At 36.6% G+C, this 18,013-nt stretch overlaps 1 protein-coding gene across 3 annotated transcripts in view; it reads right to left on the bottom strand.

Moving 5' to 3' along the window:
* LOC111584142 (phospholipid-transporting ATPase ID-like) overlaps window positions 1-18,013 on the bottom strand; it is a 72,701-nt gene that overhangs the window by 25,329 nt on the left and 29,359 nt on the right. For all 3 annotated transcript variants that reach the window (XM_055011608.1, XM_055011607.1, XM_055011609.1), the window contains 9 exons: window positions 17,500-17,613; window positions 13,681-13,779; window positions 8,128-8,189; window positions 6,612-6,684; window positions 5,056-5,126; window positions 4,124-4,206; window positions 1,925-2,083; window positions 1,741-1,829; window positions 649-842 (listed from right to left, as the gene is read on the bottom strand). In XM_055011608.1, the coding sequence (XP_054867583.1) occupies window positions 649-842; window positions 1,741-1,829; window positions 1,925-2,083; window positions 4,124-4,206; window positions 5,056-5,126; window positions 6,612-6,684; window positions 8,128-8,189; window positions 13,681-13,779; window positions 17,500-17,613 (944 nt within the window). The remainder of the gene's footprint in view (window positions 1-648; window positions 843-1,740; window positions 1,830-1,924; window positions 2,084-4,123; window positions 4,207-5,055; window positions 5,127-6,611; window positions 6,685-8,127; window positions 8,190-13,680; window positions 13,780-17,499; window positions 17,614-18,013) is intronic.

Genomic DNA, 18,013 nt, shown 5'->3' with positions numbered 1-18,013 from the left:
TCTGAGGAACATGGTGAGAAGAATATTTGCTTACCGCTTTTCTAAACTTGCCTATGGAGGAGAAAGTGACTATACTAAGGCAAAATATAGCACATACCACCTCAACAATGTCAGCAAACCAGGCAAACGTAAATTAAAAAAGAGTCACAGCAACACAGCTAATGCATGAGATGCGATACATTTGCTTTTGTCAAACATTTGTCTCCTGCTAAAGTCAAGAAACAGGGAGTGTAAAAAATGTCTGTTAACAAACAACCTCCAACATCATGTTAAAAATGAAAGAGACACAAGGATTCAGGAAACACCAGATGAGATCAAATCAAATCAAATAAATTAAACATCTATTATTTAAATATGGGTAGATAGGTGGAGATCAAAATCAAATAAAAAAGAAGAAGAAAATAAGAAAAATGAAGTATTAAATGATACATTGAATAGAAGTGAATAAACAGATCAATCAATAAATAAAATGAATTCTAAGAAGAGTAATAAATAAATAAAATTCATCAAATCAATCAAAGGTCTGACTAAGAAGCTCGGTCCTGAGTTTACCTGTAGATGCAAATAAACGCAGATATAATCCTGTTCACTTTAAAACCAAACGCCCAGGTTTTGTATGTGATTAAATATAAAGTTGGGACATGCTACCTGACATAGAGAGAGATGGGCACCACAGTGTTGAGGATGATGACGTAGGACCAGAATGTGAGAAAAGCGGAGAAAGCAGCGCTGTTTCCGTCCAGCCTCGGCAGGAAGACGGTGAACTGGGAGCCCTTGTTCAGCTCCCAGAAGTAGTTTCCTATCGCCAGGATGATGCACATGCAGGCCAGGAAACCAAAGATCTGCAGGGAGAGCATAAAGAGGCCACATCTCACTAATCAGAGCTTCTGGAGGTCAAACAAGGAGGGCTAATACGCTGCAGAAACAGAAATAAGTTGGGTGAAAAACCGTCCAAAATTACAAGACAAGAGAAATCAAGTTCAAACAGATCACAGGTCACTTTCAAATAGAGCTACAGACTTATTCACACTAATAAAAAGCTCATTTTTATTGTTTACTGCTGCTGTTTAAGGCGTATTTTTACAAGAAATGTCAGAAAAAGGCTCATATGGTCAAAAAAATTCAAAAAGCACATTTTTCATTTTACAAATCAAACTCTTCAACATTTTTTGTGAATATACTTTATAGTTTTTCACCCAAAATAGTAGATTGGAGCTTAAATCATCATTTTCTTTTAGATTTGTGCTTATTTTTCTGGATTGCTGATGCAACTGCAACTAAATCACAGCTTTTTTTGTTATTTTCCTGATTTGTCTCAGTGCTACTGCACTGCACCTCCCAGCTATTGCTCAAATTTGTATGCAGGACTGTGATTTTCTTGGACATTTTGCAGATTTTTCTGAGTTTTTGCAGATTTGCACCTTATCCTCTCTCTATCCTGCTTTAGCTCCTGTTGCAGTTTTATTCCAAAAACACCTTAATTGCTGTTGCAGGGAATATCCAACATATCATTTGCAGTCATGCATTAGCAGAACTGGATTTTAATGAAGTTGTTCGATGAGTTCCTTTTATCTAATGGCCTGATTTAGGCGTGAAGCTCTGTTTGTTGTTCTCGGTGCAGCAACAACAACCTAATGAAAAGCTGAGCTGAATACGCACAGCACAATTATTCACACATCTAATTTCACCCTAATAAACCCAGATTTCAGAATAAACAAACAAACAGAGTGCAGGACTCACACAGAGGACCAGAACGTTCATCAGACGGTCGATACTCGTCCGCTTGAACGTGCTCTTCCCACAGTTTTGCATCAGTTTTGTCTCTGGACCTGCAAAAACAGAAAGAAAAAGACTTCAAATGATCGAAGTTACCAAGGTTTAGTAGTAGTTTCTCATTAATATGTGCATGAAACGCCTGTCTGACCTCCGAACAGCACCAGTCCGAAGCACCACTCGGTGTTCCTCAGCGTGCAGCCTCGCAGCAGGATCTTCTCGTTGTCCAGCGGATATTTCTGACCGGAGAAGGCCAGCGTTCCCGTGAAGCGGTCGAGACGGTTGTTGGGAGGTTCACATAGTACCTCACCTTGAAACGAGACACAACAGGCTTCAGTTTATACACAAAATGACAAATAAACTGCAGAATTACTGCATGTACACTACCATTCAAAAGTTCGAGGTCACTTAGAAATGTCCTTATTTTTGAAAGAAAAGCAGTTTTTTCCAGTGAAGATAACACTAAATGAATGATAAATCCAGTGTAGACATTAACGTGGTAAATGACTATTGTAGCTGGAAACAGCTGATGTTTAATGGAATATCTCCATAGGGGTACAGAGGAACATTTCCAGCAACCATCACTCCTGTGTTCTAATGCTACATTGTGTTAGCTAATGGTGTTGAAAGGCTCATTGATGATTAGAAAACCCTTGTGCAGTTATGTTAACACATGAATAGAAGTGGGAGTTTTACTGGAAAACATGGAATTGTGTGGATGACCTCAAACTTCTGAACGGTAGTGTATATAAAGAATCTGAGCCTTATCACAAAATTGTTGCACTTATTCTGTTGGAAGATTATTTGTGTTTGTGGAAAAAGGAGACAAATTCAGTAAGAACTAATGAGGATGTTGTCTACAAGTCTTTGTGTTGGCTTTAGTCTTTTTATTGTAGAGTGTCAGGGTTGGATTGGGAAATGGTTTTACAACAACTACGAATTCAAAGAAACAGGAATTCTATGCAAAGTAAAGCTGCAGCAGGCAGAAGTCTGGAAACTGCATTGAAAACACATGATTTAATAGTACAGTCCTCCTGCTGCAGCTCCTCTCTGTTCTAACAAGTCCATCCATCCATATTTTATACACCACTTAATCGTCATTAGGCTCATGGGTTGGCTGGAGTCTTTCCCAGCCGACTGAGGGTGAAGGCACCAGTCTATCACAGGGCTACACATACAGACAAACAATCACACCTACAGACAATTTAGAATCACTAGTTAACCTCAGCATGAAGGAGAACCTGGAGAAAGCACAGGGAGAACACACAAACTCCATGCAGAAAGATCCCAGGCCGGGATGCAAACCGGGGATCTTCTAGCTGCAAAGCAACAATGCTCACCACTGAGCCACTGTGCAACCCTTGCAAAAAAAAAAAGTCGGAACCAAAAAAGTCAACTTCCACCTGTGGTTTCCAACATAATTCAAGGCTTATTTTTCCTGAGTGAAAGTCCTCCATTCATCCTACTGCACCACTACATCCTATTTCTGTTTTGCTGCTCTTTAAATTCTCTGTAAAAACCCTGTGATTGGCTGAAGACTTCTATAACAGGCTAGAGTTTAGAGTCAGAAGGAGGTGCAGAAGTCTAGCTTCCTCTCAGCCTACTTGATTTACAAAACGCTAAAAGATTATTCTGTAAATTTTGCACATTGATGCTAAAAAAAAATGCCTAGCCAAGCTTTAAATCAAGATACGTATGCATAGATCTGACTAAAAGCAAAAATAACACCGTAAATAATGTTGAAACGTGTTGGAAAAGTGTTTTAAATGAGTGGTGATAGTTAAATTCTTACAATACTTAGTTATTTGGCTATAATATAGCTCAAAACTGTAAGTGTAAAAACACAAATGGTCATAAATAGCTAATGAATCCTTGAGTCAGAAATATCTCAGTAGAGAGACCTATCCTACTTTATATTAGTGTTTGTATTATAGACATGTAAAAAATGAAAGGAAAAACCCACATAAAGTGCATTAGTAAGGGATTGGGAGACGATGTGCTGCCAGAATAGCTAGATTCTCCAAATCTCTGAATTCTACTGAAGGAAAAACTTATTTCCTCATTTTGTGTTTTGATGATGAGATCTGGTGTCTGTGAAGGTCAAAGCATATAATCACATGATTTTCATCCTCATCAGACCATTCAGTGACCCCTGGTGCCCTACAGATGAACACATAGTCATCCTATAATAGTCCGATCTCTGTTTCATCACTCTGAACAACTTTCTATTGATTTGCAGCAAAATCCTCCATCACAGCAAAACACAGTCACCAGATCTCCTCACTGCAGGAGTCAAAAGCTCAGATTTTCATTTTAATTCGTATTGATTGATGTCCTGCAGCCGTCTCACCGTTAAAGTCTGCCAGTTTCTCAATATCATCTCCGAGGTCTCCTGTTACCGGAAGAGCCTGTCTCACCTTCAGATTGGTCTCTCTGAGGAAGAGGAGGAGAGGAAATAAAAGAACAGGAAGAAAAGGGGAAGTGGAGACAAAACCAGGGAGGAAGAGGAAGCAGTAGGGATGAAGAAAAGATAGCAACAAACAAGAAGAAAAATAAGAAAGCTGGATTATTATTTGTCCTAAGGGTCAAAAATGACCAACTGAGCCTCTAAAATAAAGCAGTTTCATTGAATTTTCGACCCAAAATCTATTGTACATGAAGAACCAACCTGTCAAGCATCACAGACTTTGTGAATGTCTGAGTTTTTCCCTCTTCAGAGGGCAGAAAGACTGGATTTAATCAGTGGACACCACTCGTTTTTATCACATCACACATGTTAGAACTGTTTTCTTTACTAAAGTAGAGGTTTATTATCACTATTATTGTTGCTAAAGGTGCTGCGTAGGTGTAAACATTATTTGTTTAGTAAGAGATAGTACTTGTATATCCTAAGAAGGTACCAGAAACGTGCAGAAAGTAGCTCTAAATGCATTTTTTGAAGGGAAACAACAGTGCACATGAAAGTTGAAGTTTTTCTGAGATCTATCAGTCGCACATGATCTCAGTTTCTCAGCATGTGTGTGTCTTTGTCATTTTAGAGGAGTGTGAGTGATGTGGTTAAAAATGACCCTCAGACAATCTTTGTACCCTGGTGGTGTACAGCTTTGGTGAAAATATAAACAAAGACAGTGTTTCATTTTTTCTAATGCTGGGGTCACTTTAGGAAAAGTCACTGGATTTCAAGTTGAAAAAAGATCATTTAGGGTTTATCTCTGCTATTACCACAGTGACCGGGGTTAAATGATAATAAGCTGTATTTTAAAGACACAATCATCGACTAACCCGTCCAGTTCTGCCGTCTCGATGTACACCAGGTTTAGTGGTTCGCTGCTGGAGAGCAACAAGAGGTCGGCCTGCAAACACAGAGACTCATCAGCTGCCTTATTCAGTGTACTATAACAAACATACATTATATTCATTATAAATATTTTGTACATCTAATAAACTGTGCAATATCACTTTTCTACATACATTATACAAGAATCTGTGCCATATTAGGTTTTTCTACTTATGGAAAAACTGTGTAACATAGATAAAACTGGTGCAATATCAGTATTTCTTATATTAATATTTCTACTGAAGGAAGAATCTGTGCTATACTATTGATAAGTGAAACATCCAGAGGAGTTTCCTCTGTGCAATATCTGAATGTCCACACATGGAAGAATCAGTACTCATATATTATCTTTGCTTCTTTCTTTTTTCTGCTGATGTTCCCTACATCTGTGCACTTTCTTCTTCTCTTCTGTAACTGAAAATGTCCCCATTGTGGGATTAATAAAGACTAACCTCATACTAAACAGAGCAACACCCATCATTTCTGTGATCAGTAACAGAGGCAACCGCACTGCGTTAAACATCCAACAGGTGATGTGAGGTCAATTTCAAATAGAGCTAAAGACTTATTCACATTAGGAAAAAGTTCATTTTTAATGTTTACTGCTGCTGTTCAAGGTGTGTTTTTACAAGAAATGTCAGAAATAGGCACATATGGTAAAATAAAAATGCAAAAAGCACGTTTTTCATTTTAAAAATCAAGCTGTTCAACAATTTTTGTGACTACACCATGTTTTTTCAACAAAAAAAGGTAGATTGGAGCTTAGATCATCAATTTCTTTGAAGATTCGTGCTTGTTTTTCAGGACGATATTTCTGTTTCTGATGCAATTGCATTTTTTTGTTATTATTTTTTGTTATTTTCCTGATTTGTCTTAGTGTTACTGCACTGCACCTCCCAGCTGTTGATCATATTTGCATGCAAGACAGCAATTTTCATGGATCTTTTGCAGTTTTTCTGTTTTTTGCAGGTTGTCAATGCTTTCAGTGCTGCTGCAGTTTATACCAAATAAACCATAACTGCTGTTGCAGAGAAAATCCAACATATCATTCGAGCAAACAGAGCAATATCCATCATTTCTGTAATCAGTAACAGAGGCAAATGCACTGATTTCTTAAAATAACAACACCACAGTGTCTCCTATTTATTAAATGTTCTATCAAAACCCAACACCAGTGAAAAACTTCACTTTGCCGACAGATTTGTGAAGTTTTCTCTAATTTGCAACTAAAAAACTGAAAAAAAATAAACATATTTCTAATTTAAAAAGTCTAAAGATGCATCATTTTAATGTTCGAGATGTTTGTCAGCCAAACTTTGCAAACACCTAATAAAAATGCACAATATACAAAACAAGACATCCACACATAAGGAGTTTAATAAAACTGTCAACTGAAGGCAGCAAAACAGCATATTAAGATGAAAAATGTAGTAATATACAAAGAAGATACATGAGAAATAGACAAGAAACTGGAAGAAGAAGCTTTGAATGATTTACTCACAGTGACAAACTGGTTGTTTTCCAGCTTGATGATGTCTCCTACCTGGACGTCCATCCATTTCTCACTTCGTAACCTTGGAAACAGAAGAACAGGCTGATTGGACAGTGTATGAATGTCCTGTAGGGCTAAAGGTCCTTTTCCCTTTTCTTTGAACCCCCTCAGGAAAGAAACCATCCGAGGGACCATAAACAGGCAGAGAACACCAAGGTCATCCTAATATTAGTCGCTTTCCACCACTGAATGTTCCTGCCAGTTTCCTGTATTATCTCCCTGTTTCTGTAGCCAATAATAGCGAACGCTTATACAACTTGGCAGAAACACACATAACTGGAGCTTTTCAGGGGTTTTCCATTACAAGCTGGACTTTAAAGTTTGTTCTCTTTAACCTCTTGGTGGTTTTTAAGCGTTAATGTTCCCAGTAAACTTTAGCTTGCTATCACATTGTCAGCTAATAATGATAAGTGGCATTTTTATCGTAGAAATGATTTACAACACATTAGGAAACTTTTATGTAATATCCTTTCCAAGTAGAGCGACTGCATTTCTTTGTTCAGAAAATTAGCCACACACACCCCCTTTATTTAAATAAATACACCTCAGACTGCACTTTCATTTTGAAATAAAAGTCGTGTAAAGTCAGTCAGATCTACCCTTTAAAGAAAAATATAAATTACACTGCATTGTTTTGCTGAAAAACATTTGACAGACGTCACTTATATTTTTTGAAAATAAACTAAATAATGAAACTCTTGTTTCATTCCCACCTCAGACAGAGCTGTAGTTACTACTAAGGATACTGAGGTCATATATTCTGGGAATTCTTCTGAAAATTTGAGAATTTTACACAATTTGGGAGGAGTTTACAACCTATAAATGGACAAAAATGACCATTCCTGAAATTTTTTCAATTCAATGGCTCTTATTTTATGTTAAAATCATTAAAAAAAACAAAACACTAAATGCATGTAAATTTGATTTTAAAAAAATTACATATGAATATAGCATTTCTCCAGCCAAATGTTCTAAAATGGGCATTAGACCCTCAGTTCACACGCAACGTTCAACTTTGCTATTCGTAGACGAGCCCGGAGGTTATTTTTTGAGCTTCTTTGTATATTTTCATTGTAAAATCCTGTATTTTCATCGTGTGCCAAGTCACTCTCTCCTGCACAGCCGCAAGAAGCAGCTGCAGGACGTTGGGCAGCTCTTGTTTTGCATCCTGTTGATCTGATGCCTGCTATTTCAAATATGTGAGGTATTTGGGATCTGACAGGCATGTGGGCTCCAATTTCTCACCATTCTGGAGCTGAAACAAGCAAAAACTTTAAGGATTTATTCAGTTATTTATTAGAATAAAGGTAAAATGAACCCAAGACGTTTACCTGAGGAACACCAGAAAACTATTCTAACGATGACTCTGCAAAAACTGCATGTAACTGTCTGAAACATTAAATATAACAGCACATGTGTGTTTCTCCTGGTTTCCTCAAACTTGTATTCACACAGATTAACTTACTTTCTATCAATGAGGACTTGAACTTTCCGGTTGTTCACTTGATTGTCGCTCCGGTGGCGATTCTGGAAGACAGAAGCAAATACAAGAGCAAACAAGTCAGTAAACCACAAGAAAGCTCAATTTGTTTATTAATTCTGACGTAAATTCCCACGAAATGTATCTGTCATCAGCTAACAGACTGCGTGGGAGAAGATAAGATAGTGACTGTACAAACTGAGGAGGGATTCAGCCTTTGAAAAACCTCAACTTCCCCTCTAAAGACAGATGACTCTCCACCAGGATGATGTCTTCTTCTGTCTGTTTCTGATCAGTATTCATTTCTGTGTGAGACTGAGAGGCGGCTACTGAGACGGTTAGTACTGGCAGGTAGTTTCCCTTTTAGAGCTACTATCAAATTTCACAAATATTTGTTTCTGAAGCAGTTTTAAAGGATGTTTTTCTGCCCTAATGGACACAGTTATTGACCCTATATTTACTGCTTAGTCTAGTTTTTAAATCATTCACCACTAGCAGTTGACAACTTAGCAATGCTGCACCACTTCACAAAATATGTTCACAGAAATGATCAATAAAAAACGGCAATCTTCTCTGCTATTTGATGTATCGTTGGCGATTCAAAAGACAGAAAGGGTTTCAATATTCTCATTGGTAGAATGCAGGAAGAACTCGTAATCTGCACTTTGCTTTGCCCTCTTGTGATTTCCCACAAGTGTTTTGGGTTTTTAACACATTTCTGCAGTTTTTTTTAGGAGGAATCTTGTAAAAAAATGTCCTTTAACAGCTGATTTCCCAGCTCTATTAGTAGTTTTTCATGGTCATCTGTTTGCGAGACGAGGTCAAATCAAACCTGATCGCAGTGACCTCACCAAAGCAACAGATGTTTACTGGGAATGACGACGGTTCAGGATCACTGCTGTTTAACAAAACCTCACTTGTTCCTCCTCCATGAGCTAACATTTAAACCATTACATCAGTGATTTCCTCCTGGTGGTGTTTAAATGCCCGTCACACATTCATCAGTGTTTGTCTGGTTGACTCTGACAGCTGAAATGAGTCGTAACTTTCCTTCCATTGTTTTAAAGGTACATTTCGTCCTACGGTTTTTTGAAAATACAAGAATTTTCTTGCCAAATTTGGGGGATTTTTTAAAAATACAACTTTTAAGGGGAACTTTTAAGGAATTATTGGAATTTTCTTCCTGAAGGTTTTGCACATTTTCAGAAATTTGGGGAATTTTTTTGCAGAATTTTTGGATTTTTTTCAGACAAGGAAACAATATTTTTCGTGCCCATAAATGAGGACAACAGGAGGGTTAAGGAGGGGAACTTATGTTATTTCTTAATCACTCGTAACTCCCAGATGACATCATTTTTTAGCAATGAAGGAGAACTACATCACATTTACACAAATCCGTCTGATGAAACATTCGGTTGAGCAAAAACGAAACAGTGAATTTCGTGTGCGGAAACTGAGGTTTCTGAGATTCTTCCTAAAATAGAAAAATAAATTAATGGAGATGTTGACCAAATGCTAATCCAACAGAGAAACAGTCGCCACATTCGTTTTAAAGCTGTAAATGTGCGTCGTGTTTATCACACACAGCAAAGTGCAGTGAAGTGAGATCACATAAGGGGGGTGAAGTGTTGATGATGACACTCAAAAAGCTGTTTCACACAAATGGAGACTATCAGCAACACGAGATAACATGAAAAAACATGCAAGAGCTACAAAAATACTGTTTCTCAACAATACACAACTTTAATACGCAGCGATGGCAATATCTACAAATATACACTATCAAAGTTGAACCAATTATGTGATCCTTAGTTTTTTTTCTCATGACTAACCAGAACAAATAGCAAAATAAGTCAGATTTATAGCAGCCCTGACAATATAAATCACTATAATTGAAGAAAACACAAGCAGATTAAGAAAATATTACCAATTTGATACCATGTGCTGCAAATACAGAAACACTGCAGACATCACATAATGCACATAATATGTGGATCATGTGATCAGGGGGTTTAAAAATACACTTTAGCTCATTTTCCACTGGAGTAACAAGCCACACCCGATCTCTACACTCCTGGACTCAGGATTTAAGGTTTGTTCCTGTTTGGTTCATGAGGTCTTTTCTCTGTCCTGCTGCCAAATCATCAAGCCTTTACGTGCTTTCGTAGTGGCATTTTGAGCTCTTTATGTGCATTTTCCAAGTCTGTTTTTCTGCAGACTTTGCCTGACTGAATTACAGAGAGTTCATTTAACACTGGGATACTGGACACTCATCTTATTTCTCTATTTTAAGCCTCCTCTCTCCTCTTGCCTGCAATCCAAAAATCGATCTCAGTGCATCATTTTGGTGCAAGTCTCGATTCCTAAAATGCATCTGGAGGAGAGAGGAGGTTTGTAGAGGAGCCATGAGCAAAGATTCACAGGAGTATCCTCAATATATGACTCTGTGGAAGCCTTTTCACTCCGCCAAGGAACGGCGGAGTTATGGGACGATCAGTGTACGTTTGTCTGTCTCTGTTACCAACATTAATCAAAAACTGACTAATGGATTTGGATGAAATTTTCAGGGAAGTTCAGAAATGACACAAGGACCAAGTGATCAGATTTTGGCAGTGATGCAGCTTATATTCTGGATTGTTAAAGATTTCTGTATCATTGCCAGATAGCGGCACAATGTCACTGTAACCATGACAACAAGTGAACACTACATCAGCTGCCTGCTGATGATCACATATATATATATATATATATATATATATATATATATATATATATATATATATAGATAGATAGATAGATAGATATGTAGAAACTTTATACTATACAAAAAAAACCATCATATCTTATGATTAAGTGATACATACATACATGCATGCATACATACATACATACATACATACATACGTGTATGTATGTATGTATATATATATATATATCACTTAATCATAAGATATGATGGTTTTTTTGTATAGTATAAAGTATTTTATGTGTCACAACTCTTTTATACTTCACAGTGTATGTGTGTGTCTGGTAACCCTCTAAACTCCTAGTAGTTTATGGATGTCTTTTGTTCTTGTCACATTTTTCCTAATTGTGGGCTCATTTTTCACTGCAATATAAAGTCTATGGTAACAGCACAACCATGGTTAGAAGAAGCAGCTACAAAAATGTCTTGTGTGCACTATGACACAGTCGATTCTGCCATAAATCAGAAAAAAACAAGTTAAATTTCAGATTTTTAGTTTCACAATTGAAAAACACAACATTTTTTTTCTAAGTGGCCAGAGTTGTTTCACACTGAAGACTATCTGTATTTTACTACTAACATTTTTAATCGGTTTCCATATTTGTCTCTGCGTAAACATTACCTGCAGTTCAGTCAAAAAGCACCAGAATTCTTTTTGCAAGACTGTTGGTCGCAGTTGAATCACTACTTGCTTCAGAATTGTGCAAAAGAAGGAGGAAAGGAACTTAGAAGAGAAGCAGGGGAGGATACTGAGGGAAGCAACCCCAACGTAAGAAGAAAAAAGCAGTTTCCATGTCAGTATAAACACATAGCTCTCTGGTGATTCATGCCAGAACTGAGTGTAGTTGTTTGCTCTCTGATAACGAACTGAAACGTGTTTTCTCTGAAGTGTCTTGGATGAGTAGAAACAGGACTAAACATGTTTTGGCGTTGTTAAGGTAATATAATAGAGTTGTTGTATCATTTATCACATGGTGTCAGTTAAGACTTGAGGGTTTCCTGTATAAACCTGAGGGTGGAAAATATCCGTAGGGGTTCTAAATCTTTTAGCATCCTCCTGGAAACAGTTGCTTTGAGGCTCATTTCTGTTGTAGTTTTGCTGTTTGTACTGTTGTGTTTTCGTACGTTGCAGCTTTTATTCTAAATGCTGCACAAACACTATCAAATTGGTGAAGAGGTTTTCTTAATTTACACATGTTGTCGTCGATTTACCGAAAACATGGCCTCAATATATACAGTACCATACCGGATAATAATAGTAATAATAACAACAACAACAATAATAATAATAATAATAATAATAGTAGTAAAAAACAAATAAATAAATAATAAAAAATAATAATAATAATAACAACCTTGTAAATACAGAAGAACTGTACAGATAGAAAAAAATGACAAAGACCACCATGGTCAGATCAAACAGAATACCAGAGAGGCCAAAGTAGAAAAATAGAGTTAAACATGGATCAGAAAAACAACATCACATTTAAAAAGAAGAAAAAAAAAGTCATATCCAAAGAAAGAAAAAGAACAAGTGGAACAAAGGAAAACAGAGGGTAAAACCATTAAAACATCAAAATAAGGCTATAAATAATAATAATAATAATCCATCCATCCATCTTCTACCGCTGGAATAATAATAATAATAGTAATAATAATAATACATACATACATACATACATATGTTTTAAAAAGGGTACAAAACAGATGAAACAAAAAATAAAAATCTAATTTAAATAATTAAAAAATAAGACAATAAAATAGAAAAAAATCTATAGATATGACTTTGCTTCTTAAAAACCCATTTCGGCCTCCACCTTTTGAAGCTAAAACTTGGTTGAGTTAAAGTTTCTGCTGATCGTTGTTTCGTCTGATTTACCAGATGACCATTTCATGTAACTTTCTATTCCCCTTTTGCTATCTGTTTTTGAAATCCCCTCCAATGTAGGAAACAACGACAACTTCCGAACAGCAACCAACACTCTGAAAATGGCAGAATTGCTGAAGATCTGGATCACACAATAAGTCAACCCTGCTAGTTTTTTGTAAATTAGACCTTTTAAGGATGGTTCTCACTTCCCTTCCACCAAAACAGTTCCTCGCTCACCGTTTTACAGGTCCACTATCGCTACAAACCTGAATTTAGCATGGCTCAAGATGACTTTGATTAGTTTAAACGAATACAAACACTCCGGAGCATTTTCTTCCCTCTATAGTAATAATGAGGTGCAGTCAGACCATTCTACAGTGCTGGAGAATGGTCTGGTTATGCTAAAATTAATTGGTAAACACTTGGTCTTGTTGAGAGTTTCTGCTCAGTCTATCAACATCCTGCTACTCAAACATTTCTATCACACATCACATGACCTGTAGGAGGTTCAAAAGTTAGGAAACATCCCCAGAGGTCATTCAGAGGTTGTTGTTCAACTGAAAAGGTTCTCTTTTTCCCAAATGTTGCAATAGTTTTACTGTGTGACACAAAATTTTGGGAAGCATTACTTAAAATCAGCCTAATGCCAACGCTGTTTGTCTGATTGTGCCTCTTCAGGGTCGCCAGGCTGTAAAATCTGCAGGAAAACGTGCTTCAACGTGCTTTAAACAGTAAATACACAATAAACTGTGTGTTTTGATGCAGCACTACAGCAGATCCACATGCAAATCTAGACATTTTAAATATTTCTATTGATAAAATAAACAATTATTTGGCTTTGAGAGTGGTACGGGTTTCTGTTAGAGCTTTCTAAGCTGTTTAAACTGAAAAATGAGCAGATCTAATGATCGAATGCGCTTACGATATCGTCAGTCGCATCCTTGGCAGCGGTGACCGATAACACGAGGACCAGAGGCACGACGGTGGTGAACCAGGACAGAGAGGAGATCTGAGGAATCACCTGAAGAACACAAACAAACACAGACGAAACACTTTATTTAGCTGAATTTAGTTGAATCTGGGGCACAATAGCAAAGAGAAAACTGAAAAAGCAAAGGAAATCTAGGCTGAATACAGAAAAGTAAAGATCTTCTTGACAAAATATAAAATGAAAACAACTAATTAAATAAAAAAAAATATATATATATATATTTTAACATGATGCATGCATAATAAGTGTGCAGGATATCCTCTGAACGGAAAGATGCTGGAAGAAAGTGGTGAACTGTGGGTGCGTCTGCAAAAAAAGGTGGTTTTCAGAGAAGATTGTGTGCATCGTCTGCAAGAAGACCTTCATACTAGACAATACTGATGTTAATCTTGGTGTTTTTCCATCCTGATTTGTCCATTTTCAGAAAAATTTGGGTGAAAATTAAACCATAGGGCAAAAAAAAGCATCTGAATCCAATTATTTTAGTGATATTTTGTACAAACAACACGGCTGTGCTGGTTGCTGTCATGTGGTCTCAAATTTGAGTGAATTCAGATCCTAAATTCTGAAAATTGGAATCTATTTATAGATATATTTGATATAAAAGAGCACATGGGATAACAGGCTCACATTAAGCAGGAGAAAGAACAGCAAACCACGGTTTTACTGGCACCATCTTCAGAGCAGAGCAGCAGAAAGGAGTCTCAAAATTGCCATCCATTTATACATAAATCTGATATGAAAGTGTTGTTTCTAATTCATTTGAAACTGCAGAGCTTCAGTTCCTTTGTTTCTATCAGCAGAGGAGCCACAGCAGAAAAAAAACAAAAAAAACCACTTGTGGTGCAATGGGACTGTTTGCACATGATGAGGCAATTTCCTGTACTGGATATGACACTTCCTTAATTCTCATCGCGCTCAATTCGTCCATATCCTGTTTGGTTAACGCACGGCTTCAGTGTGAGAGGTGTGGACGTGACGGGCCAGATTGCATGTCTGAACTCACACGTCACACTGATTCTGACTATAAAATCAGAAAAATGTCAAAATTGAATGTGTTATTTGAGGGATAGTTTGAGTTTAGTTCCATCTAAAGGTGTTCTGTTACAAATCTTCCAGCTACATAGAACTTTTATTTAACTGTACATCTGGTGGCGACACTGGTTGAGCTTTTAATAATAAAGAATTTTGTAAAAACAAGCCAGATAGACATCACTTCATAAGTATTAGTAAAACTGCAGAGTCAAATTTATTTATGAAGCACATTTAAGACAACAGGAAATTAATAAAAGTGATGTACAACTATAAAAAGCAACCAATAAGACATAAACGCAATTAATAAATGACAAATCTGAATAACAAAACACAGTAAAATAAACAAAACAACACAACAAAATATGAAATTAAGGTGTTAAGCTCCTCTCAGTTTGCTGTCGAGTTAATTACAAGCAACTGAGTGGGATATAATGTGGGCTTTAATTCTGAAAATCACAATATTTTCTGGTAGATCTGATGCTGTGTCAACAAAACTGCATATTTGCATGACTGAGTGAATTAAAAATAGCTGTTTGTGTCTTCTGTTATCTGTAAACCAACTAATGTTAGATATAAACAACGTGATACAAATTTCTAATATCATTCTAATTCGTGTCCAAAATCCTCCCTTTGTTCCCTCATTCTTTACGTCATATGACAGGTGGTAGTTTACTCATAAGTTAACAGTAAGTCGGTTACTGATCGTCACTATTTTGTGGTCATTTTTTCTCCTCTATAAAACGCGTTGCAGTGCATTGTGGGATCTTAACAGAAAGTAATACAACTTATGCACCACTTTCCACGTGTTTATGTGGAATTTCTGCAGACGTCACACAGTGAAAATATTTACAGGCTGAACAATTATTACATTTTAAATCAAAATAGCAAACTAAAGCAATGCAATTAGTTGAGAATAAATGTTATTCAGTACATCTGACTCAGGGTTTATACCACAGGTGTCAAACGTACGGCCTGCAGGCCAAAAGCGGCCCGGCAGAGGGTCCAATCCAGCCAGTGGGATGATTTTGCAGAGCGTAGAAATTACAGAGACGACATTAAGTGCAAATTTACCATAGAAGTAACCTGTCCACAACTGCCACAACTTTTATGTATTTTTTACATAAATACACGACCATTCAAAAGTTTGATGTCATTTAGAAATGTCCTTATTTTTGAAAGAAAAGCAGTTTTTTTTTCAATGAAGATAACATTAAATCAACAGTCTAGACATAGTTAATGTGGTAAATGACTATTGTAGCTGGAAACAGCTGATTTTTAATGGAATATCTCCATAGAGGTACAGAGGAACATTTCCAGCAACCATCACTCCTGTGTTCTAATGCTACATTGTGTTAGCTAATGGTGTTGAAAGGCTCATTGATGATTAGAAAACCCTTGTGCAGTTATGTTAGCACATGGAGAAAAGTGGGAGTTTTCATGGAAAACATGGAACTGTCTGGGTGACTATAAACTTTTGAACAGTATTGTGGATATATTTTACACATTTCTAAGGCAGGTGGACAACTTAACCTTTTTCCTTAATAGTTTCCACTTTAGCTTGTGTGGTGGTGGTCAGGATCACTACACAGATGTGGAAATGAATGTAAATTTACAATAAATTCTAGATCTTGACAAGTTGTTTTGATCGTGAAGTAAAATACTAGATCATTCAGTTCCAGATACCTGTGACTGAATGTTTTGTGTCTTTCTAGATACTGTGATCTGGAAGTTATAATGTGTAAATGATAAACTGAGGGAGAATGTTGTTGAAATTTCACTTACTTTTCTAAAGAAATTTCAGTTTGTTCATAATGATTTGCAAAAAAAGATAATTAAAAGCGAACATTTTCACAAGGCACTTTTTTGCACTAAAACAAAAGGAAAAGCTTAAGCTGTCATTATGAATAGATTTTTATGCTGTGATTTTACTGGTCTGGCCCACTTGAGATCAAACTGGACTATATGTGGCGTCTGAACTAAAATGAGTTTGATAATAATTTTGTAAATTCAAGCTGCTCTCTTTGTCCAAAAGTTGCACTTTTAATTGTATCTCTTGCATTAATCCTCCATCATTTAAAATCTTTTATGCAGCGAATATTTAGAAGAAGAAGCTTGACTTTAAAAAAATTATGCTAATCGAATCAAATTCACAATATCTATCAAAAAATTACAATTAAAACATTAAAAAATGCAAATAATGTGTGAATTGTGACTGACAAGGTTTTTCTCGTTCTTTATGTGCTGTCTGTAGTGCATGAATCAACATTTTTCTCTGTTCCTGGTTTCTGCTGTCATTAAACACTGACGTCAGACATCAAACACGTTTAACAAATTCAATTTTCATGGTTTATATATTTACACCACAACAGTTTTGTGAGTTTGCAGTTTGAAATGTTCACGAAATTGATCCAGAGTTGTATTTTTAAACGATTATTTAAGAGGAAAAGGTGTCGCAGAGGAAGTTTTTTTCAGTTTCTGGGACTATTTAACTGTTTTCTACACACTTTAACGCTGGAGACAAAATCCCTGTTGGATATAATAACGTTCATTCTGAATCTTTCCTTGCAAATGAGTCAAACAACCACCATCTCTTCAGCCAACCGAAGAGGAAACAAAGGTCTTATCAGTGGCATATTCAATTTTGCATGAAATTTGTCTGACAGGTGGATGAAAGTCATGCATGTGTTTTTGTTTTTTATTTGATCCTCTGCTCACCTGGAGCACCAGCAGGAAGAGGAAGTAGGCGTTAGCGATCCTCTGGAACTGCTCGAACAGGTTGAGAGGTAGGAAGGTGAACAGGTTGTACTTGGACGTCTTGATGGCGTTCGTCTGGAAAAGGGATAGAAAGAAGCGTTTAATCAACATAATAATGATACTTGATGAATTTCAGGATTCTTTAGATTAACCCTCATATCACCTTAAAATTTACTAACTTCTTTTATCCTTGGGGTCAGTTTGACTCCAGTAATTATACCCTCAGAAAATTACTATAATGAAAATCGTTCCCCAAGTTTATGTGCCAGGTACTTTATGTCTGTTTGTTGACAACCTAAATAGAACATTCAATAAAACAACCCCCCACCCACTCCCCTCATACATCCAGAATATCTGAAGGCGACTACGGAGAAATTTGCAGATCACAATAACATCTCACTGACTCACTGGAGAGAGACCTCTTTTTAGTGTTTTAATGGCTTTATATTATTTCAAAGTCCACACAGTTAATGAC

This window comes from Amphiprion ocellaris, chromosome 6, assembly GCF_022539595.1.
Source record: "Amphiprion ocellaris isolate individual 3 ecotype Okinawa chromosome 6, ASM2253959v1, whole genome shotgun sequence".
In the NCBI taxonomy this organism is placed as follows: Eukaryota; Metazoa; Chordata; class Actinopteri; family Pomacentridae; genus Amphiprion; species Amphiprion ocellaris.
The sequence above is the reverse complement of the archived record's forward strand: the minus strand, read 5'-3'. Positions and strand labels throughout refer to the sequence as shown.